Genomic DNA, 24327 nt, shown 5'->3' with positions numbered 1-24327 from the left:
GTTGGGCCGTGGCGCTCCTCTCGCGAGATCACACGCGCTCTCGTGTTGTTGTTGTTGTGGTGATGATGGCGGCAGGCGCGGAGGCCCCGGACTCCTGGTATCTCGCTCTTCTCGGTTTCGCCGAACATTTCCGGACCTCCAGTCCTCCCAAAATCCGCTTGTGTGTGCACTGCCTGCAGGCCGTCTTCCAGTTCAAGCCCCCGCAGAGAGTGGAAGCCCGCACTCACCTGCAGCTCGGCTCGGTGCTCTACCACCACACGAAGAACAGCGAGCTGGCCCGCACACACCTCGAGAAAGCGGTGAGAGCGTGCAGGAAAGACCGAGGCTTCAGCCGAGAGACTAGGCCGCAGTCCCGGGCTGCCTTTTAATACGTTATTATTATTGTTGTTGTTGTTAACAATTCATCAATAAATTCAATGAAAGAATGTGCTATCGATGATGTTTTATTGTTTTAAGTGCTTATTGTTGTAAAGCATATATAATAACGTGAGTCTTTGGAAAGAAGCCCTGTTGTGTTTTCCTCTTCTGTGTTTGTTCTGAGGGATTAAAGGACGTGCTGCTGTATAAATATGACTCATGGTTCTTCTGTTCTCTCTCTTTCAGTGGTTCATCTCACAGCAAGTATCCTTTACCAAATTTGGGAAGCAAACTTTACACTAGATTTTGTTCATTTGTGTTGAGGTTGTGATTACCTGTGCTGTAAGTGAATGAAGACACAGATCCGTGTTACATGATATCTGATGATCAAGTGTTTTAATGAGTTTTCCTCAGCCCAGATGTGCAGATAGCTCAGTTTGAGGATGTGAAGTTCGAGGCGGCGAGTCTCCTGTCGGAGCTCTACTGTCAGCAGGTGAGTCTTCACAACACTACACTGCTTTAATCACATTCACTTCCAGGAGACCTGCTTCCTGAGATATATATATATATATATATATATATATTTATATATATTTTACTGCCTTTCAAAAGTGCGGGATCAGTAAGATTTGTAATGTGTTTTAATGAAGTCTCTTCGTTTATTTTTCCAAAAATACAAAAAAGACAGTAATATTGTGATACATTATTATTATATAAAATTATGATTTCCGATACTTTAAAGTGTAATGTATTTCTGTGATGCTCCGCTGTATTTTCAGCATCATTCCTCCAGTCTTCAGTGTCATATGATCTTCAGAAATCAGAATAATATGATGATTTATTAAACTTTTGCTGCTTGATGTTTATTTATTATTTTTTTTGGAACCTGTGATAAATTTTTCAAGATGATTTGAAGAAACAAGTTAAAAAGAGCATTTATTTAAATGATCAGTCTTTGGTAACGTTATACACTACAGTTTGGGATCAGTATTTTATTTTTATTTTTTAAATAAATTAAAGCTGTTATTCAGCAAGGATGTGTTGAAATTGATATAAAGTGATTAATAATATATATATTGTTAGAAAAGATTTCTGTTATAAATAAATGCTGTTCTTTTCCACTTTACCCATCAAATAATTCTGGAAGAAGTCTCTCAGTTTCTACAGAAATATTGAGCAGCACAACTGTGTTCAACACTGATAATAATCAGAGATGTTTCTTGAGCAGTAAATCATCATATTATTCTGATTTCTGAAGATCATGTGACACTGAAGACTGGAGGAATGATGCTGAAAATACAGCGGAGCATCACAGAAATACAGTACACTTTAAAGTAGTAATAGAAAAATAAAAAATCATTATTTTAAATGGTAATAATTTTTTACAATATTACAGTTTTTCTGTATTTTTGGTAAAATAAATGCAGCGTTGATGAGAAGAGAAAAACAATACATTACTGATCCCAAAATATGAAAGTGAAAGTTAAAGTGAAGTGACATTCAGCCAAGTATGGTGACCCATACTCAGAATTTGTGCTCTGCATTTAACCCATCCGAAGTGCACACACACAGAGCAGTGAACACACACACACACTGTGAACACACACCCGGAGCAGTGGGCATCATTTATGCTGCGGCGCCCGGGGAGCAGTTGGGGGTTCGATGCCTTGCTCAAGGGCTCCTCAGTCGTGGTATTGAAGGTGGAGAGAGCACTGTTCATGCACTCCCCCCACCCACAATTCCTGCCGGCCCGGGACTAGAACTCACAACCTTTTGATTGCGAGTCAGAGTCGCTAACTGTTAGGCCAAGACATATATGCATATATTTGCTTATCATGTTTTTGTCTCCTGTTGTTCACTAGAACTTGGTTGATTCTGCGAAACCACTGCTGAGGAAGGCCATCCAGATCTCACAGCAGACCCCCTACTGGCACTGCAGACTACTCTTCCAGCTCGCGGTGTGTGTGACACACACACACACACACACTCTTACTGATTCACACACAGAGAGAGACACACACACACTCTCACTCTCTCACACACACACTCTTACTGACTCACACACAGAGAGACACACACACTCTCTCACACACACACACACACACATTCTGTTACTGACTCTCTCTAACAGCACACACACACTCTTACTGTCTCTCTCTCTCTCTCTCACACACACACACACACACACTCTTACTGACTCGCACACAGAGAGACACACACACACACACTCTCTCTCTCACACACACACACACTCTTACTGACTCACACACAGAGAGACACACACACACACACACTCTCTCTCTCACACACACACACACACACTCTCTTACTGACTCTCTCTAACAGCACACACACACTCTTACTGACTCTCTCTCTCACACACACACACACACACACACACACACACTCTTACTGACTCACCACAGAGAGACACACACACACACACACTCTCTCTCACACACACACTCTCTTACTGACTCTCTCTAACAGCACACACACACTCTTACTGACTCTCTCTCTCACGCACACACACACACACACACTCTTACTGACTCACACACAGAGAGACACACACACTCTCTCTCTCACACACACACACACACACACTCTTACTGACTCACACACAGAGAGACACACACACACTGTCTCACACACACACACACACACACACACACACACACTCTTACTGACTCACACACAGAGAGACACACACACACTCTCTCTCTCTCTCACACACACACACACACACACTCTTACTGACTCACACACAGAGAGACACACACACACTGTCTCACACACACACACACACACACACTCTTACTGACTCGCACACAGAGAGACACACACACACTCTCTCTCTCTCTCACACACACACACACACACACTCTTACTGACTCACACACAGAGACACAAACACACACACACTCTTACTGACTTACACACAGAGAGACACACACACACACACACACTCTCTCTCACACACACACACACACTCTTACTGACTCACACACAGAGAGACACACACACACTGTCTCACACACACACACACACACTCTTACTGACTCACACACAGAGAGACACACACACACACACACACTCTCTCTCACACACAGAGAGACACACACACTCTCTCTCACACACACACACACACACACACTCTTACTGACTCACACACAGAGAGACACACACACACTGTCTCACACACACACACACACACACACACACACACACTCTTACTGACTCACACACAGAGAGACACACACACACTGTCTCACACACACACACACACACACACACACACACTCTTACTGACTCGCACACAGAGAGACACACACACACTCTCTCTCTCTCTCACACACACACACACACACACACACACTCTTACTGACTCACACACAGAGAGACACAAACACACACACACTCTTACTGACTTACACACAGAGAGACACACACACACACACACACACACACACACTCTTACTGACTCACACACAGAGAGACACACACACACTGTCTCACACACACACACACACACACACTCTTACTGACTCACACACAGAGAGACACACACACACACACACACTCTCTCTCACACACAGAGAGACACACACACTCTCTCTCACACACACACACACACACACACTCTTACTGACTCACACACAGAGAGACACACACACACTGTCTCACACACACACACACACACACACACACACACACACACTCTTACTGACTCACACACAGAGAGAGACACACACACACACTCTCTCTCTCACACACACACACACACACACACACACACTCTTACTGACTCACACACAGAGAGACACACACACACACACACACTCTCTCTCACACACAGAGAGACACACACACTCTCTCTCACACACACACACACACACACACACTCTTACTGACTCACACACAGAGAGACACACACACACTGTCTCACACACACACACACACACACACACACACACTCTTACTGACTCACACACAGAGAGACACACACACACACACTCTCTCTCTCACACACACACACACACACACTCTTACTGACTCACACACAGAGAGACACACACACACTGTCTCACACACACACACACACACACACTCTTACTGACTCGCACACAGAGAGACACACACACACACACTCTCTCTCTCTCTCACACACACACACACACACACTCTTACTGACTCACACACAGAGAGACACAAACACACACACACTCTTACTGACTTACACACAGAGAGACACACACACACACTCTCTCTCTCTCACACACACACACACACACACACTCTTACTGACTCTCTCTAACAGCACACACTAGGCTTGGGCGGTATCCAAATTTTGATACCGTCAAACCTCCTCCCTATTTTACCTAGGTATACGGTATTACCATAAATAATTAAAAAATGACGAAGTAAGGCTGAGACAGCATCACCAAACTGTTGGCTGGTGCCTAAACCATTCATAACCTGAATAACAAACACTAATACTGAAACAATAAAAAGAAATTACATGCACAACAATATTAACAACTTTTATTAGCAACAAATAGCAATAGTCAAACAGAATTAACATAAACATACAGAATAGTTGTTGCACACACAAATCAATAAAATCACTAGTGGTGTGCACTAGGGATGGGCATGATTAATCGTCGATCGATTATCTGTGATCTTCCGTTTTGATTTCAAAGAATAATCATGAAGATTTCACGGCGAAGTGTGGCGTGGGACCATTATGATTTAAAAAGCGAACTAGTTAACTGCAAACATTGCGATGGGGTTTTTAAGTACAACTCGGCCACGACTCAAATGATGTACCTGTCCTGTGCATCCCGGCAACGTCAGTTCCCTCAGAGTGGGTGTTTTCGGCGGCTGGACTGACGGTCACCATAGTTGCGGTCGCAGATCATGTCAACATGCTTATACGGTATTTCTCAACAAAAATCAGTAGACTCGTGCAGAGGTTGTATGCTAGTTACTAAAGTTAGTTATTTTTCACGAGGCTTTAAGTAGCATAATTTGTTACGTTAGCGTAATTGTTAGGAAGGCTTAATATCTGGCCTTTTCTTCTGGCTTGGATAGTTTTGAGTTACATTTTGACAAAATCTGTCAGATCTAAGTATTATAATGTTTTTTTATGTTATTGTTTAACATGATTCTTTTATCATTATTATTATTTTGGAACAAATTAGGTCTCTGTTTAAGAACGCCTGCTAGCAGCTGCAGGTTCCGCTGCTTTGCACTGCATATGCACGCGGATATATGTTCGGTTTGCCTGAACGTAGTTTAACTGTCTGCCACAAGTTGATCTTGTAATAAATGTCTCACCGAGGAAAAACACGCTGTATTTTTGTATTCATTGCATTTTTTAATTATAAAAATTAAATAATTAATTATATTATAAAAATATTAATGATTAATCGATAGTCGATCGTTAATTCTCCCGACGATCGACTAAGAAAATGTAATCGAATGCCCATCCCTAGTGTGCACGGAAAGTCGAACTTTCGAATATTCGTTCTGCTCTAATTATTCGATAAATAAAAATGATATTCGAATTTCGACATATTTTTGCTTGCCATAAAAAAAGAAAAAAAAGAAAGTCCACAATAAAACCTAATTCGGTCACTTTCTGTGATTCTCCACGGCATATTTGAAGATGTATGCAAGCAAAAAATAATTAATGAATGAATAAGAACTGAGGTCTAATACAATACTTCAAATATGCCGTGGAGAATCACAGAAAGTGACCGCATTCCAGAACACTGTTGCGGCATCTCTCAAGCAAAAAAATTAATAAACACAGCTAACTTGTTTTTTTGTTTTTTTTGCTTTTAATCTGTTTTTTTTTTGCACGCATTGTTAAAGGTTTTCAGCTACAAAACACGATGTGTAATGTTCAAGCTTATTGTGTGTAAGCTTGTTCCAAAATGACAGAAACAATAAATGTTGCTGAAAAATAACGTCTGTCTCAGTAGCTAAACTTAATTTACATAAACGAATATTCGTTTTTTTGTGAGCTCAAAATTATTCAAATGTGATATTTGCGGAAAACGCCCCTAAAAATCACACTGCATGAGCAACTTTTAATAACAAAGAGCAGCTTATAAAAAAGAGCGAATAGACCCACAACAGTCAACCAGAGTTGAATTAAAATAAACATCCATATATATATATATATATATATATATATATATAATTTTTATCAAAATTGAAAAAGCAATAGGTCTTACTGACTCACACACAGAGACACACACACACACTCTCTCTCTCTCTCACACACACACACACACACTCTCTCTCTCTCTCACACACACACACACACACACTCTCTTACTGACTCTCTCTAACAGCACACACACACTCTTACTGACTCTCTCTCTCACACACACACACAGACAAACTCTTACTGACTCACACACACACACAGACACACACACTAGAGCTGAAGATATTTGCCCGAACCCGATGGGTTTTCAATTAGCGTGAGAAATATGCAAAAATGAATGCTGAGTAGGTGTAATGGAGGCTTGCCTCTGGCGAATATGTTTTGGTTGCACCAGCAGCAAAGCAAAGTCTGAGGTGTGGAAAAGTTTTGACCGTGTTTATAATGAGAATGAGTGAATGATGATCCACTATCAGTGAGCGCAGGAACACGCTGAAGACATCTACAGTGGATTCAATCATTCTGCTGCACCAGGAGGAGAAGCGTTGTCGAATTCAACAGAAGAATCTATTATAATGGAGGCTCTCCTGAGAGGGAATAATGATCAAATAATGAGTAAATACAAAATTGGACAATTAATCCAGCCAAACATACAAACAAAAAAAACAATCAACCTGTTTGTGAAAATCAATCAGTGATGTTGCCATTTTGATTATATATAAATATATAATTTTATATAATTTACCTGAAATTCTTTACAGTTGTGCGCTTGTACTTGTTAAGACGTTTGAAAACTCCTTCAAGCTGTAATAAATTAATAGACAATTCGGGAGCGATTTTAATTTAAAAATCAAGAACTAGACAAAAGTTCCGATTATTTTTCAACTGAAGTATTACCTTTATTCAAAGGACAAAATAATTACCTGAATAATGACATTGTTTGTCACATTAATGGCTGCAGGAGAGGTCAGGTTTGATTGGTCTTGTGTGAAGTTTCCCGCCATTTTGAAGGTTAAAATGTACTCTTTAATGCCTACTGAGGTTGTTACAGCTTGAGTCGTAGCTGAAGTATTGGCTGTATCTGTCCCATTTGCTTCATTTTAGGGAAGAATTGAAAGAAGATGGGATATAATTAATTAATATTGCATAGGAGCATGCCAAGCTTACAATCAATCTCAACCACAAACAGATTTTAGCACCTCCCAACAACAAGATCTGTGTTTGTGTGTGTACTGGTATATATGGTTTATAAGGACACAAATGTGTATAATGACATGGGTACTACAACGTAAACATTGTTTTTGAGGACACTTCCTGTGTCCCTGTAAAACAAAAGGCTTAAAAAGACACAAACGGTGTTTTATGAAATTAAAAAATCGCCTGTAGTTTTCTGTAAGGGGTAGGTTTAAGTGAAGGGCGATTGAAAATACATTTCGTACAGTATAAAAACCATTACGCCTATGGAGAGTCTCAGGATCAGGGAGACTGAATTAGATATGCTTGTAGGCTTGAAGGATTCTTAACAGTACATTTATTATTATCACAGTTTTAAAAGTGTAGAGGTGCTGAAGCTGTTGCAGGTGCTGGTGGAGGTGCTTTTATGTAGGATAATATTAAAATTAGACTCAGGTCAGCAAAACTCTTTAAAAAGTAATGCGAACTTGAGGCCTTATTTAACAATTGCAAGATAAATCTATTATATTCTTTTAGTAATATTCCTGAAAATGAAGCACATAAGTATGATGCACCAAAGTTCAAAAATCAAACATAATAACAATCAAAATCAAACAAAATTCACATGGGTGGTGAGTTTGATGTCAACATTTTAAAAAGTATCAAGAGCTGCATAAGCAACAAACAAATACAGTTAGAATAACCAAGTTTTTACAGAATTCTTAAAACCTAATATATTCCACAAACACCCTTCAAGGCTGCTTTAAAAAAAAAGAATAATAATAAAAAAAACACTCAGTTATTGCAGAATACTCTTTGTCTTTTTAAACTTCATTTTTATAACATTTTATATTTATACAAATTGATTCGATACAACAACTAAAAACATTTTCAAAACAACTTACCTTTTGATTATTTCTCCACAAAAAAAGGCAATCCAGGTTAATCCATTTAACAAGTTCCTGTCGTCAGTCAAATGGTTACCTCTTATAGAGCCTAGCAGACAAGTGAGCTGATATTTAAAGTGAGACAGGTTTTTTTTTCTTTTGAAGAACTGACCAATGAGAGTTATGAGAGCATGAGAGCATGAGAGCATTGCTCAACTTGGTTGACAAACCTGAGAAACAACATTATCAGAATAAGTATTTTGTTTCCTGGTACGTGACATCAATGATGACAGTATGCATTGGCAGCTTTAAAACAATTATGGTGAACTGAAAAATCATGGTTAAAAAAAAAAGTTTTTTTTCTTTCATCTTTTAACACTATGAAATATGTACTTACGTTAATTACAAGAAGAAATAAACTCCTTCAGTTTTAAAACAACTTTTGAGTAAGTAAATGACGGTATAAAAATAAAACACTATGACTGTTCCATTTTTAACAGCATCAGGGGCTTTTTGTTTTATTTTTATAATAGTTCATAAAGTCATTACTGTTGTGGTGTTGGGAAATGTCAACGCTTGTTGAGGCTTTATTTTTCGTTATTTTAGCCACTGTATTGAATAAATACCTGGGGTAATGTTGGTTTTCTTCTAAAAGAGAAGGAAAGTAATCAGATCTAGCAGTTTTTAATGCTTTTCTCTAGGATATGCTACTTTCCCGCCAAGCAATACGAAATACCTCTAGTTTTGTTTTCCTCCAGCTGCGCTCCATTTTTCGGGCTGCTCTCTTTAGGGTGCGAGTATGCTCATTATACCATGGTGTCAAACTGTTTTCCTAAACCTTCCTTAAGCGTAAAGGAGCAACTGTATTTAAAGTGCTAGAAAAGAGAGAGTCCATAGTTTCTGATACATCATCAAGTTGTTCTGAGGTTTTGGATATGCTAAGGAATTTGGATACATCAGGAAGATAACTTAAAAAGCAGTCTTTTGTGGTAGAAGTGATGGTTCTTCCATACTTGTAACAAGAAGTAGAATTTACAATTTTGGCTGTATGAAGTTAATGAAGTGAAGTGAAGTGAAGTGACATTCAGCCAAGTATGGTGATCCATACTCAGAATTTGTGCTCTGCATTTAACCCATCCGAAGTGCACACACACAGAGCAGTGAACACACACACACACTGTGAACACACACCCGGAGCAGTGGGCATCATTTATGCTGCGGCGCCCGGGGAGCAGTTGGGGGTTCAATCCCTTGCTCAAGGGCTCCTCAGTCGTGGTATTGAAGGTGGAGAGAGAACTGTACATGCACTCCCCCCACCCACAATTCCGTCCGGCCCGAGACTAGAACTCACAACCCTTCAATTGGGAGTCCAACCCTCTAACCATTAGGCCACGACTTCCCCCAAGTTTGCACAGAACTAAATAATGATCTGAGATATCATCACTTGGCTGCATAATTTCAACACTATCAACATCAATTCCATGTGACAGTATTAAATCTAGAGTATGATTTCGACAATGAGTAGGTCCTGAAACATGTTGTCTAACACCAATAGAGTTCAGAATGTCTATAAATGCTGATCCCAATGCATCTTTTTCATTATCAACATGGATATTAAAATGACCAACTATTAAAACTTGGAACTAACTCGGATGTAAAATCACCAAACTCTTTAATAAAGTCTGTATGGTGGCCTGGTGGCCTGTATACAGTAGCCAATACAAACATAACAGGGGATTTATCATTAACATTGGTTTCTCTGGATAATGTTATATGAAGCACCATTACTTCAAACGAGTTATACTTGAAGCCTGCCCTCTGAGAAATCCTGAAAACGTTATTATAAATTGAAGCAACACCTCCCCCTTTGCCTTTTAGACGCGGCTCGTGTTTATAACAGTAATCTTGGGGGGTGGAATAATTTAATGTAATCATCAGGTTTTAGCCAAGTTTCTGTCAAACAGAGCACATCTATATTATGATCAGTTATCATATTATTTACAAAAAGTGTTTTCGTAGAAATGGATCTGATATTCAATAAGCCAATCTTTATCATTTGTTTATCCATATTAGTGCTGCAAAAATACTTTGTGCGTGAAATGCGTCGACGCGTCACACTGTTTGGTTACATCTCGCGTAATGGCATACAGGGAATGGAGAAAGTTGCATTCTATCACAAAAACAGAGACCACTGTTATCAAAAGTATGTGAATACTTTAAACAGAGGACAAATAAAAATGGCCCTTTGTTACCTTTGCAAAACCGACATGGTGTACCACGGCAGCACAACTGCGATGCGCGAGCACCTCAGAGGAAAACATCTTGGCGCTCGCTCTCCGGTGTTACGGTTTAACTGGTTACCGTGTCATCTGGTGACCACCTTCCTGGTTCAGGTCTGATATTCTTGCGCTTGCGGCATTCTGAAAAGTTGAGATGTTTTGCGGACGCGCCTGGAAAAAATGAGCGCATTGCGACCGCGTAGCTTCCGTTATGAGCACGCTTATCGCGCGCCTACATTGGAAATAACGAACTTGAGCGCGCAATAGACGTGATATGTGAACGGCCCCTTATAAGACAGCGAGCCGCGAGACAACAGTCACAAACCACCGAGCCACCCCGAATCAGCTCCAGATCTCTGGGAACCATGCTAAACCATAGCAGAACCCTGACTACATTTTATGGTTTGTGATGCTAAAGAACATTTCATGACGTCTCAGACAACTGTAAATTTATTGCTACTGTGGTTTAATTATAAACGCTATCATAAACTCATATTTATCATAGTAAAATAACTTTCTTAGCCTCTTTATTATTTTATACTGTAAAAACTTCAACCACATAGGTTGAGAATGAATAAAGGTTGAAATATTATATTAGAAGTTGTACTTACATTTTTTGTAAAGTTATCCAAAGGATTAATTAGCTAATAAAAAAAGAACATTAGATTAATTATTTATTGTAATAAAAAATAATCGTTAGATTAGTCGACAGAAAAAATAATCGTTAGTTGCAGCTCTAATCCATATTGCATCTGTTTTTTATTTGTTGAACCTCAATTAAATTGTTAACCTTAACTTGGTTTGGACGTTTTTTGTATTTTCTAGTTCGGGGAACAGACACAGTCTCTATAGTGTGATATCTAGGTGAAAGAGTCTCTATGTGCTGAGAATTAACTGACCTCTGTGACGGGAGGCAGCTAGCAGACGGTCGGTTTAGCCAGTCTGTCTGCTTCCTGACCTGGGCCCCAGTTAGTCAAGTATAAACACTACATCTACAGTGGATTCAATCATTTCCTCGACAAAAAGATGTAGGCTTATGGTGAGTCAGCAGCATTCCTATATAACTAGGGGTAGAGATTTTATTATTTGTCCATGTAAATTTAAGAGTTTGGTGTGGAAAAATTGTTTTTTATATACTAGTGCTATAGCATTGAATAAATTACCAGTTTCGATAAAGGGAGTAAAATATTTTTTGAGTTTTAAAAGATTGGTAAAAAGATGGCTGTTAGTGTGTGTTTTATGGTGATTTTATTGTAAATTGTGTCATTTAGTGGTGTCTTTATTGTCAGTTGTGATTTGTATTTTTGTTGAATTATCTCTACTACATTGATAAAAATTAGATTTTTATAAATGTGATTAATTATGATTAGGAGTTACTGTTTGCTTTGTCTGTTCTGCACTTACACATAACCTTCTTATTAACATCGAGGGCTGCAATGGAAATAAACCAAGGGCTTTATTGTGTTTTTATCCTCGACAGTTTTTCTAAAGTGTATGGAATACTTGTATTTTGTAGAGTTTTATAAACTTGTCAAATACATTTGAATTCAATGTAGACAGAGTATATACGCTAATGTTGGCATTACTCTTTTATTAAAGGGGGGGGGGGGGGGTGAAATGCTATTTCATGCATACTGAGTTTTTTACACTGTTAAAGAGTTGGATTCCCATGCTAAACATGGACAAAGTTTCAAAAATTAAGTTGTACGTTTGAAGGAGTATTTCTTTTCCAAAAATACTCCTTCCGGTTTGTCACAAGTTTGGGAAAGTTTTTTTCGAGTATGGCTCTGTGTGACGTTAGATGGAGCAGAATTTCCTAATATGTGTCCTGACGCACTTCTGCCGGAAGAGCGCGCTCCCGTATAGCAGAGCACTGAGAGCACAGACATTCACTGATCAGAGCGAGAGCGTCGCCAAATGTCACAAAAGAAGTGTGTTTTTGGTTGCCAGGGCAAGACAACCCTGCACAGATTACCAAAAGAGAAACAGCATTAAGGGACCAGTGGATGGAGTTTATTTTTACAGAGCATCAGCGGAGTTGTGCAAGTGTTTGTGTTTGTTCCCTGCATTTCGAAGATGCTTGTTTTACAAACAAGGCCCAGTTTGACGCCGGATTTGCACATCGTTTATTTCTTAAGGATGATGCAATCCCAACGAAAAAGGGTCAGGATCGTGTGTTGGAACCGCAGGCGGTGAGTAAAACTGCTTCAAATATCTCTGTGTTGTTAACTTGGCTATCGGCGCGTAAGCACATCAAGTAAACAACATGCGATGTTGTCATCACACTGCACTTTCCACATGTACAGCTTAAAAAAAAAAAAAAAGACGACGACATAAAGTGGAACTTAGTCATTTTCCAAAACCGCAAATAAGCAAATATATACAGTTTCAGTACATACCACATCGTTGCTGCTGCTGCTTTCGTTCAGTTTCAGCCTCTGGATCTGATTCTGGATCATAAATAAACGGCTGAATCTGACTGTAAGCCATGGTTTGTTTTGGATGATGGGTTTGTCCTCATGGTAATGTCACAGCTTCCAAACGCTCTCAATGCAAAATCCTACTCGCGTTCGTGATTCTTTAGCTCCGCCCACACGTCACGCCTCCAGCCTCTCGTGTTTTTCCGGGAAAAATCGGTACAGACTATCTTTCTCTTATGAATATAATAAAACCAAAGACTTTTTGGAGTTATGAAGGATGCAGTACTACTCTATAGGTACTCAAGATTAACAGGAGATTGAGTGAAAACGAGCATTTCACCCCACCTTTAAATGTCAGCTGCTAGTGGCGAAGGAAATCCAGTGGAGCCTTAATCTTAATTTAGTTATTGCCAAATACCCATCTTGATTTACAATTTATCTTAATTTAATTTGTAACATTTTAACATTTCAGCACTCTAAATAGACAAAAAAATGACAGAGGACTTATTTTATTTATTTATTCCAACTTCCGAGTGGCCTGTAGCCTACGTTAGTGAACAAAAATTAGCTGTGTGTGAGCGCACATTTGAATAATATCGGGCTGTATACGGGTTCGGGCTTTTAAAAAGCTGTCAATCCTAATGTACTTGCGGGTTTGGGCCGAAACCTGTCGGGCTCTGGTCCTGTCGGGCCTTACTTTTATGGACCAATTACAGCTCTAACACACACTCTTACTAACCCACACACACACTCTCTTACTGACCCACACACACACTCTCATAACTGTGTTGACGTCTGTAATGTGATGCTGTGTTAAGTGTTTGACAGCTGAGGTGCAGCAGGTCATTGATTTCTGATAAAAGAATATGAAGTCAGATAACTGTAACTGAAGAATCAGACTCAGATAAGAGTGTTTGTGGTGAGAGCTGAGCGTCCTGATGATAGCGTGCTCTGGATGTTGTTTCAGCAACTGCACACGCTGGAGAAGGACCTGGTGTCTGCGTGTGATCTGCTGGGGGTCGGAGCGGAGTACGCCAGAGTCGTGGGCTCTGAATACACCAGGTATGATTGATCACACGCTCCGTGTCTCATAACGTCTGCCATGTCTGAATGTTTGAGATGTTCATGATGTACCTCTGCTCGTGTTCACAGAGCTCTCTTCCTGCTGAGCAAAGGCATGGTGAGTAACACCTTACAGTATTCGTTTTATTTCATTATATCTCAATATTATAATCACAATAAAACATGACCGTTAATATTTTAGTGCAAACTCAAGTAGAAAGAGTTTTAATGGTTACCGAAAGAGGTTCACAGTGTCATCATATCACAGTAAATATCACAGAAAAACTAAAACTCACAGTGAAGATGCCTCTGCAGCGTTTGAAGCTGAATCATAATGCACTCGTTATTAATCTGTTTTGCCCTGCATCTTGAAGAAACAAATTCTGCTGATTCACAAAAAAAAGCCAGAATATCAGCTAATTTGATGATGCAGAGTTAACAATATCAGAAGACCCTTTCCATCTGGTGATGATGTATGTGTATCAGCTTTAATAACAGGATCAGACTGAGATGACACAGGTGTGTAGAGAAGTGTTGATGAGTATGATGTGTGTGAATCTGCTCTTGTGTGTGCAGCTGCTGCTGATGGAGCGTAAGCTGCAGGAGGTGCATCCGCTCCTGACTCTCTGTGGACAGATCGTGGAGACCTGGCAGGGAAACCCCATCCAGAAGGAGTCTCTGCGCGTCTTCTTCCTGGTGCTGCAGGTCACACATTACCTGGACGCCGGACAGGTGAGACACACACACACACCTGTCTGTTAGGAGCGCGTGAGTGTGAAGTGTGTGTGAGCTGACCAGCTCATGTGTGTGTGTGTGTGTGTGCAGGTGAAGAGCGTCAAGCCGTGTCTGAAGCAGCTGCAGCAGTGCATCCAGACCATCTCCACGCTCCACGATGATGAGATCCTGCCCAGTAACTCGGCCGATCTCTTCCACTGGCTGCCCAAAGAGCACATGTGTGTCCTGGTCTACCTGGTGAGCGTCGTCCTGTCCCACGTCACACTGCTTCAGAGCACCGTTCTGCTGCGTCCTTAACCATCTCTGACTGGAGCTGTGTGTGTGTGTGTGTGTTTCAGGTGACGGTCATGCACTCGATGCAGGCTGGGTATCTGGAGAAAGCTCAGAAATACACTGATAAAGCCCTCATGCAGCTGGAGAAGCTGAAGAGTGAGTCACGTCACGCCACAGAGACTCGTGTGTGTGTGTGTGTGTGTGTGTGTGTGTGAGATAACTGATGCTCTGATGTGTGTGTGTTTCTCAGTGTTGGACTGCAGCCCCATCCTGTCCTCGTTTCAAGTTATTCTGCTGGAGCACATCATCATGTGTCGTCTGGTGACGGGACACAAGGCCACGGCGCTGCAGGAGGTGTGTGTGTGTGTTTGGAGCGCTGTGATGCTGATGCTGCTGCTGCGGTGGTGGTGTGTAACAGGTGTGTGTGTGTGTCAGATCTCTCAGGTGTGTCAGCTCTGTCAGCAGTCTCCACGGCTCTTCTCCAATCACGCGGCTCAGCTCCACACACTGCTGGTGAGAGCAGACTCCACTACATCAGTCCTCTCTGCTGCAGCACACAGCTGACACCAGCTGACAGGGAACAACTCAATTACACGTTTTCTGATCATGTGATTCATAAGAATTTAAAGACAAAATTTGGTTTGCTGTACATGTTTTTAGAGTGACACAATTTGGCCAGTATGTTTTGTTGAAATAAATATGGCTTTTAAAATGATGATGCTTATGATTTTATATACATCTATTTTAAATTTAGGTAAAAAAAATGCATAATTTAGTCTAAATAATAGTTTTATATTATTGCAAAAACTTAACAAGTGAAATTAATAAAAACAATAAATAATAAATCCCAGTGGATCAGTGATTAAGTGGAGGGCTCGTGTGCTCATGTCGTGTGTGTGTGTGTGTGTGTGTGTGTGTGTGTGTTCAGGGCTTGTACTGTATCTCTGTTAACTGTATGGACAACGCTGAGGCCCAGTTCACGACAGCGCTACGGGTGAGACACGCAAACACACACTGATCTTACAGACGTGACCGAGCCGAGCTCATACCTGTGTGTGTGTGTGTGTGTGTGCGCAGCTCACCTCCCATCAGGAGCTGTGGACGTTCATCGTCACTAACCTGGCGAGTGTGTACATCAGAGAGGGGAACAGACATCAGGAGGTCAGTCATCATGAAACACATCAATAATCATCGTCAGTAATCAACGACTCACAGTGTTCTTCTGTCTTCATCTGTGCAGCTCTACAACCTGTTAGAGAGGATAAACCCAGACCAAAACTTCCCCGTCAGGTAACACCAGTGACTCACACACTCACACACTATACTCATTCACACACACACACACACACACACTATACTCACTCACACACACACTATACTCATTCACACACTCACACACTATTCTCACACACAAAATCACAGACACACTCACACACTATACTCACACACACACACGCTATACTCATTCACACACTCACAAACACACTCACACACTATACTCACTCACACACACACACACACACACACACACACACACACACTATACTCACTCACACACTATACTCATTCACACACTCACACACTATTCTCACACACAAAATCACAGACACACTCACACACTATACTCACACACACACACTATACTCTTTCACACTCACAGACACACTCACACACTATACTCACTCACACACGTACACTATATACTCACTCACACACTATTCTCACACACAAAATCACAGACACACACTATACTCACACACACACACACACACACTATACTCACACACACACATACACACACTATACTCACACCCAGACACACTCTACTCAGACACATACACACAGACTCACAAACACGCACTATACTCACACACACACACACACACACATTATACTCACACATACTATACTCACACACACACAAAAACACACTATACTCACACACAGACACACACACAAACACACTGTACTCACACACACAGACACACACGTACTATACTCACACACACACTATACTCACTCTCACACACACTATACTCACACACACACACTCACATACACTATACTCACACACATACTCACACATACTATACTCAGACACACTCACACACTTAACTCACAGACACACACACACACACACTATACTCACACAAACACACTCACATACACTATACTCACACACACACACACTCACATACACTATACTCACACACTATACTCACACATTTACGAACGACTGTAATACAGACACTTAAGCGGAGGATTTATAAAGGAATGAATCCATGAGGAAACATCTCAACTAAAGATTCAGAACCAATTCAGACTCCAGTGATTCTGATCAGAAGAGGAGCTGTGTAGATATTAGGGCTGTCAAGCAACTACAGTTCTTTAATTAATTAATTACACTATGTATGTTAATTAATTTAATTCATTTAAAAATAATTAATCATCCATCAATTTGAAGAAAACAATTGAAGATTTAAACAGAAATATTTTGATTCAGCATAAATATAGATAATAAATGGGTATTAATGGGCTTTAAAAACTTAAAAAATATATTAAAAAAAAAATTATTTAAAAAGAAATGAAAATCTGAAACTAAAAGTAGGTGGCACTGAGTGACTGTCTTAACGAGTGAATCAAATGAAGCAGTTGACTTCATGTCTGTATGAATCACTGAATCATTAGCTGTGTCTCATTTAGAAGGTTGCGCCCTCCGAAGGTCGCATTCGAAGGCTGCATACGTCATCGTGGTTGTCTCATTTCAGAAAAGCAAGTAGCACACTCCGAATGAGACCTTCGAATGCGACCTTTTTTCACAGGAATTCGAAGGATACATGAGGTGTATCCTTCGCTGCTACAAATAACCCACAATCCCTTGCGTCGCCATAAATAACCGTTGTTTATTTGAAAAAATGGCGGCGGCAGATCTACACACAAGCGACGTGGTGTTTAAATGTAAGTACTTTAAAGTTCTTCATTTTTTAAAAGTTGAATTACAAGTGTGGTAAACATGATTACAAGTGTTTAGTGATTTTTTTTTTTTTTTTTAACAGTTTAACAGTACTTCGCTAGCAGGGCGAGAAATAATTATTATTTAACCCTTGTATTACATTAAATAAAAACATTTTCTTTTCAAATTACTTTCCAGATTTAGAAATAATTTCCTTAAAATTTTTTCTTAAACAAGTGTGAGAGCGCAACGACGTTATGTGTTGGCATAGCAACGTGATACTTCCTGTTTCGTTTTCCGTCCGTCCTACGAAGGCCGTCTCGTTTAATCCCAGGGTGAAGGACACTCCATATACGCATCCTAGAGAGGATTCGACCTCCAGAGGATGCGACCTCCAGAGGACGTGGCCTTCTAAATGAGACACAGCTATTGGCTAACTCAATTTGTTCAAAGTTCAGTAATGAATCCTCAATGTATAATACTCTGAGACTGAGTTGAAGAATTTTACAACATTAGGGTTATTTTCCTGTTTGACTCTGTGCTGTTCTAATCTGTGAAGTTGTTTCTGCTGTCTCTAGTTCTCACTGTCTGCGCGCCGCTGCCTTCTACATCCGAGGCCTTCTGTCCTTCTTCCAGGGACGCTACAATGAAGCCAAGTGCGTTTCCTCTTCCTGTTCTCAGACCCGTGAGTGTGTGTGTGTGTGTCAGTGATGCTGATGAGTGTGTGTGTGTGTGTGTGATTGCAGGCGTTTCCTGCGCGAGACGCTGAAGATGTCGAATGCGGAGGATCTGAATCGTCTGACGGCCTGCTCTCTGGTGCTGCTAGGACACATATTCTACGTGCTGGGGAACCACAGAGTAAATCTCTCACACACACACACACACACACACACACGCCGGAGCGTCCTGTAGAAGCGCTGTCAGTCATTCTGTGTGTTTGTGTTCAGGAGAGTAACAACATGGTGGTTCCTGCGATGCAGCTGGCCAGTAAGATCCCAGACATGTCTGTGCAGCTCTGGTCATCCGCTCTGCTCAAGGGTCAGTTCAGCACACACACACACACACACTCTTCTGTGCAGGTGTGTCTGGTATATAAAGGGTGCTTTGAATGCTTTGAAAAAAATCTTAATTGTGTTTTCCTTTTGATTAATTTAGATGCATTTATTATTTTATTATATCGTATTTATTTTTTAGGCCAAAAATGAGAAGTAATACTATTGTAATATTTTACTGTAAATAAAGTAATTAAGTATTTGATGATCAGGAAAGTGTTGATCAGAAGCTCACGTCATGTGTCTCTGTCCAGATCTGAACAAGGCTTGTGGGAACTCGATGGACGCACATGAAGCAGCGCAGATGCACCAGAACTTCTCCCAGCAGCTCCTGCAGGATCACATCGCCGCCTGCAGCCTGCCGGAGCACAACCTCATCAGCGTACGCTCACACACACACACTCACACACACTCACACACACATGCTCACGCACACGCTCGCACACACACACACGCACACACACAGATGCTTGCATGCATGCTTACACACACTCACATTCACACACGCTCACACACTCACATGCACACTCACACACACACACACATGCTCACGCACACACACACACTCACACGTACGCTCACACGCTCACTCACACACACACACACACACACACACAGATGCTTGCATGCATGCTTACACACACTCACATTCACACACGCTCACACACTCACATGCACACTCACACACACATGCTCACGCACACACACACATGCTCACGCACACACACACACTCACACGTACGCTCACACGCTCACTCACACGCTCGCACACGCACACACACAGATGCTTGCATGCATGCTTACACACACTCACATTCACACACACACACACACACTCACTCGCACACACGCTCATAATTAATTTCCACATGAGAGGCTGTTTGTTCTGAATGTGTCTGATGTGTTTCAGTGGACTGAAGGACCTCCTCCTGTGCAGATTCAAGCTCAGAACGGACCCACCACCAGCCTGGCCAGCCTGCTTTAAACACACACACACACACACACACACACACACACACACACGCTGTACATACAGGTCATCCTCACACACACACACACACACACTCTCACGGGTCGAGCGAGACTCCGCTGCCTTTCACCTGCAGATTTCTCTCTCTTACTGTTCAGATTTTAAATTATTGAGTTGTTCACAGTTTATGTCTTTTGGTGCGTTCTGATTGGCTGTGTTCAGAGCGTGGACAGTTGGGGTCAGAGGTCACAGCAGATGTGTGTTTGACTCATGTGACCGCAGTGTTTGTGTCGCTGTACTAGTGTGTAAGGAGTCGTTAGAGTTAGACACAACTCACTCTGATCTCAATTCAGAGTAACTCTTCAAACCTCATCCAACACAAAATAAAACACAGTTCAGTCAGAAAATGAAGCCTGATTTTAGCCGTTTTTAACCCCTAAATTCTCATTATTGTAATATTAATTTTAAGTTATTAATGCATTACTATAGTATTTGTTGTACTTCCTTTAATTTATGCTGGTTTAAATAAATCTTTACAGGATTTGTGCATTTACAGCAATGATGGAAAAACATGACAATAACATCACTGAAAAAAAAAAATCTTCAAACAGGGTTCACTTTCAAATGTTTTTCCATTGACCCACATCACAGGAAGTGGATGTCATGTGACCAGCAGAGGGCGCCTGCTGACTACAGCTTCACTCATAAACCCTTGAGTGTGTGTGTGTGTGTGTGTGTGTGTGTGTGTGTGTGTGACCGCTGACCCAACTCTTCTGTGTGCTGATATTTTTACACGCGTCTCATTTTGTGCTCAGAACAGGTTTGTTTTGTTCTTGCACGTCTCTGTACAAACACTTTTCTTTTAAAGGTATTAATCTCTTTTCCTCTGTAGTTTTAACAAATACATTTATTAGATTTTGTAAAGTTTGAATATTTATATACTACATTTAACAATATTATCCTCTGTCATTATTTTCATTTGGAATAGCATTGGTTTGTGTAAATGTTGTTTCTTTGGTCATCGTAGTAAAGACTCGCTCTGCGCTCGGATCTGCCACCGATCTTTATAATAACTGTATTTTTAAACTTTGTGTCAGCTTCAAAATCATCAGGATTTTTTAAATAAAATTGGAGAAGTGTATGAAGGATCCTGTGTGATTTATTCAGTGTTTTAGATATAAAGTGTTTCTCTAGAATCAGTTCAGACTCCGTTCTATAAACTTGACCACCGTCTGAAGACTGTTTGACCAACCAGCAGAGGACAGGTCTTCTCCAATACAAATAACACCAATCTACCTTTTCATAACTCTTTAAAAAGTCCAGTCTTGAAGGACAAAAAAAAGATGACTAACTTTTTAAGACTAGTCTAAACAGTTGATGCAGCAAACATCCCAATAATCCACAGCACTCCAGTCCATCAGTGAACATCTGGAGAAGATAAAACCTGAAACACATCCAGCATTAAGATGATTTTAACTCAAACACATAGAGTCTATAATCCAGAATAACACTTCCTCCAGTGAACAAGTGTTCTGGTCTGAATCAGGAGAGAAATCTGCACAGATCAAGCAGCGTTTAAACAGATCTAAACTAATCTGTGAGAGACAACAGCAGATGAAGCACTTGTTCACTGGAGGAAGTGTTATTATGGATTATAGACTCTATGTGTTTGAGTTAAAATCATCTTAATGCTGGATGTGTTTCCTCATTCTCAGAATGGACAGAAATGTGTATTTCTAAGAGTTCCTTCAAGCGTTATTTGTCTCGTTCATGTTACACACATGCTGTGTGCGGTGAGTTCTTCTGAACGTGAACATTACAGATCAACATTCAGTAAAGAGAAGCTCAGAGAGAGTTTGTTTTATTAGAAAACTAATGTTTCCAGATGTTCAGACTGAAGAGCGTTCATGCAGTGTGTGAGGTCCAGGTCAGTGTCACTGCACGGTCACATGACCGCCTTTATCTCTGAACACACACACACACACACACAGGAAACAGACTGATGCTCAAGATGCATGATGGGTAACCAATGTCACGCCTGAGCTCAGACATGCCATACTTCCTGCAGAAGAGTGGGCGGAGCTAGAGGAGTGATGGGATGATGATGAAGATAAAGATGAGGAGAGACCAGCTCTTCATGAACCAATCACGAGGTTAGTTCTGCTGAAACAGTTTCAAAGCATCCCATGATGCACCTGATGAAGAGCGGAGCTGCAGTCTATAAAACATGAAGAGAGTTTGTCTCATTTGTCTCTCATCTTTGATTCTAGAGTCATCATCATCATCGCGTGTGTGTGTGTGTGTGTGTGTGTGTGTGTGTTGGGGAGTGGGAGGGCGGGGGTAGGGTTATGGTTCACCTGCGCTGCGGGTCACCTGTGCTCGGGTGTGAGGAAGACGTCAGTCGTGTTATCGGTGCGCTTCAGTGCGCATGCTCAGTGCGGTGACGCCGCGGCCGCGCGCGTGTGAATGTGTGTGTGCGCGCGAGAGAGAGTGCATTATTTGGCAGCGAGGCGGCGGAGCGGTGCGAGCGAGCGAGAGCGAGAGGGTTTCCCGGGATTAACCGAGTGAATTACCGGCCGAACCGCCCGGAAGAGCCGCGGTGAGAAGAACAGCGACCCGCGAGACCCGGTGAGTGACGGGGAAGAGTTCACGCGCTCGGTGGATCCGCTCCGATCGAGAGCTGCTCCTCTTCCTCACCGACACACACACACACACACACACACACACACACACACACACACACACACTGATGTTCCGCGGTTGGAGCTGAACTTCTCGAACTGTTTCAGGTTTGGTGTTTTGAGTGACTCCGATTTCTGTAGTTTATCGTCCGTCTGAACATGTCATACATCACTGAGGTAAAACTGAGGTAAACTTGGGTAAAACGGGATAAACTTGAGTGAAACTGAGGTAAACTTTGTTGTGTGTGAGGGGAGTTTCGGTCAGTCAGGCTTTATTTATGTCACATTTATAAAACATCGTTAATATCGATCAAAGCGATCGTTTGTAAGGCGCTCGGCTGTTATTATCCCGCGGATGTGATGATGATGATGATGATGATGATTGTGATGATGATTGACAGTACTGTGATGTTTGTGCTGAATTATCAGCTGCTCTCGGCTCGGACTCGGTGTGAAGTCACTCCCGATGTGAGAGTCCCGGGCTGCTGCTCTTCTTCATCTTCTTCCTCTTCTTCTTCCTCCTCCGGCCGCGCTGTGCTCATCCTCCTCTTCCTCGTCTTAAAGCGGAACGCGCTCATTTAACGCCTGCGCGCTCCCGAGAGAAGATCACCGCACACGAGACGCTGATCGTGAGCTGATAAAACAAGAATATGCCAGATGCAGAATGATGGAAACTTTACTAACTGAACAGAAACATTCTTGCCTCTGTAAATGCGTCAAGACAAGTTTATTGAAATGCACAATATTACATTTACAGTTAAAAATAATAAAAAGGCTTGAATAAGTAAATGAAATAAACATTAAAAACAACATGCGAACAGCAGCAGAATTGTCATTTATGACCTTTGACCTCATCGCGTGTTTAAAACTCTTATTTGGGGATGGTCATTTTAACCGTTAACCGACCTTAAGAATTTCGAGCTATTAATACAATCAGTTAAACGGTTTAAAAAGTAAAAAGAAAAGAAAACAGTAATTTATCAAAATAAAAAAAAATTGCTGCATGGTTAAAATACGCTATGTATATTAAAAAAAAATGTTTAGTTTTTTTTTTTACATTTAGGCTAAAACGAAACTGAAACCAAAGCTGATTCACACAAAAATCAAATGTTTCCATATTCGCGATGTATTTGACAAAATATTATTTATTCTGTACTTCCATTCACATTAGTTCCAATATCCACGCGAAACAAAATATTGTGTTGTCATTATCACTCAAATAATCACTTAACCCCATGTCGTACCAAACCCATAAAAGCTTTTAAAGCCATTAAAGATATTTTGGATGAAATCCGTGAGGATTGTGA

At 41.0% G+C, this 24327-nt stretch overlaps 2 protein-coding genes across 3 annotated transcripts in view; both read left to right on the top strand.

Moving 5' to 3' along the window:
• Positions 1-21480, top strand: mau2 (MAU2 sister chromatid cohesion factor). Its single transcript, XM_052535542.1, has 19 exons — positions 1-299; positions 604-621; positions 785-850; positions 2220-2315; positions 14262-14356; positions 14447-14474; positions 14933-15088; positions 15182-15328; positions 15430-15520; positions 15615-15718; positions 15800-15877; positions 16293-16358; positions 16442-16525; positions 16605-16654; positions 18896-18973; positions 19064-19175; positions 19265-19355; positions 19624-19751; positions 20280-21480. Exons 1-19 carry the CDS (start codon positions 63-65, stop codon positions 20352-20354), a joined length of 1800 nt encoding a protein of 599 aa, XP_052391502.1. The 5' UTR covers positions 1-62; the 3' UTR covers positions 20355-21480.
• Positions 21481-22754: 1274 nt separating this feature from the next.
• The window catches only part of LOC127938723 (transcriptional repressor p66-alpha), a 20390-nt gene continuing 18817 nt past the window's right edge, over positions 22755-24327 (top strand). Inside the window, exon 1 of one of the 2 annotated variants that reach the window (XM_052535550.1) lies at positions 22755-22967. The gene's annotated coding sequence lies outside the window, so the exon portion shown is untranslated. The remainder of the gene's footprint in view (positions 22968-24327) is intronic. The other variant, XM_052535556.1, reaches the window with a different exon arrangement.

The sequence above is a fragment of the Carassius gibelio genome, chromosome A2 (assembly GCF_023724105.1).
Source record: "Carassius gibelio isolate Cgi1373 ecotype wild population from Czech Republic chromosome A2, carGib1.2-hapl.c, whole genome shotgun sequence".
Lineage (NCBI taxonomy): Eukaryota > Metazoa > Chordata > Actinopteri > Cypriniformes > Cyprinidae > Carassius > Carassius gibelio.
This window is presented reverse-complemented; position numbering and strand designations above follow the sequence as displayed.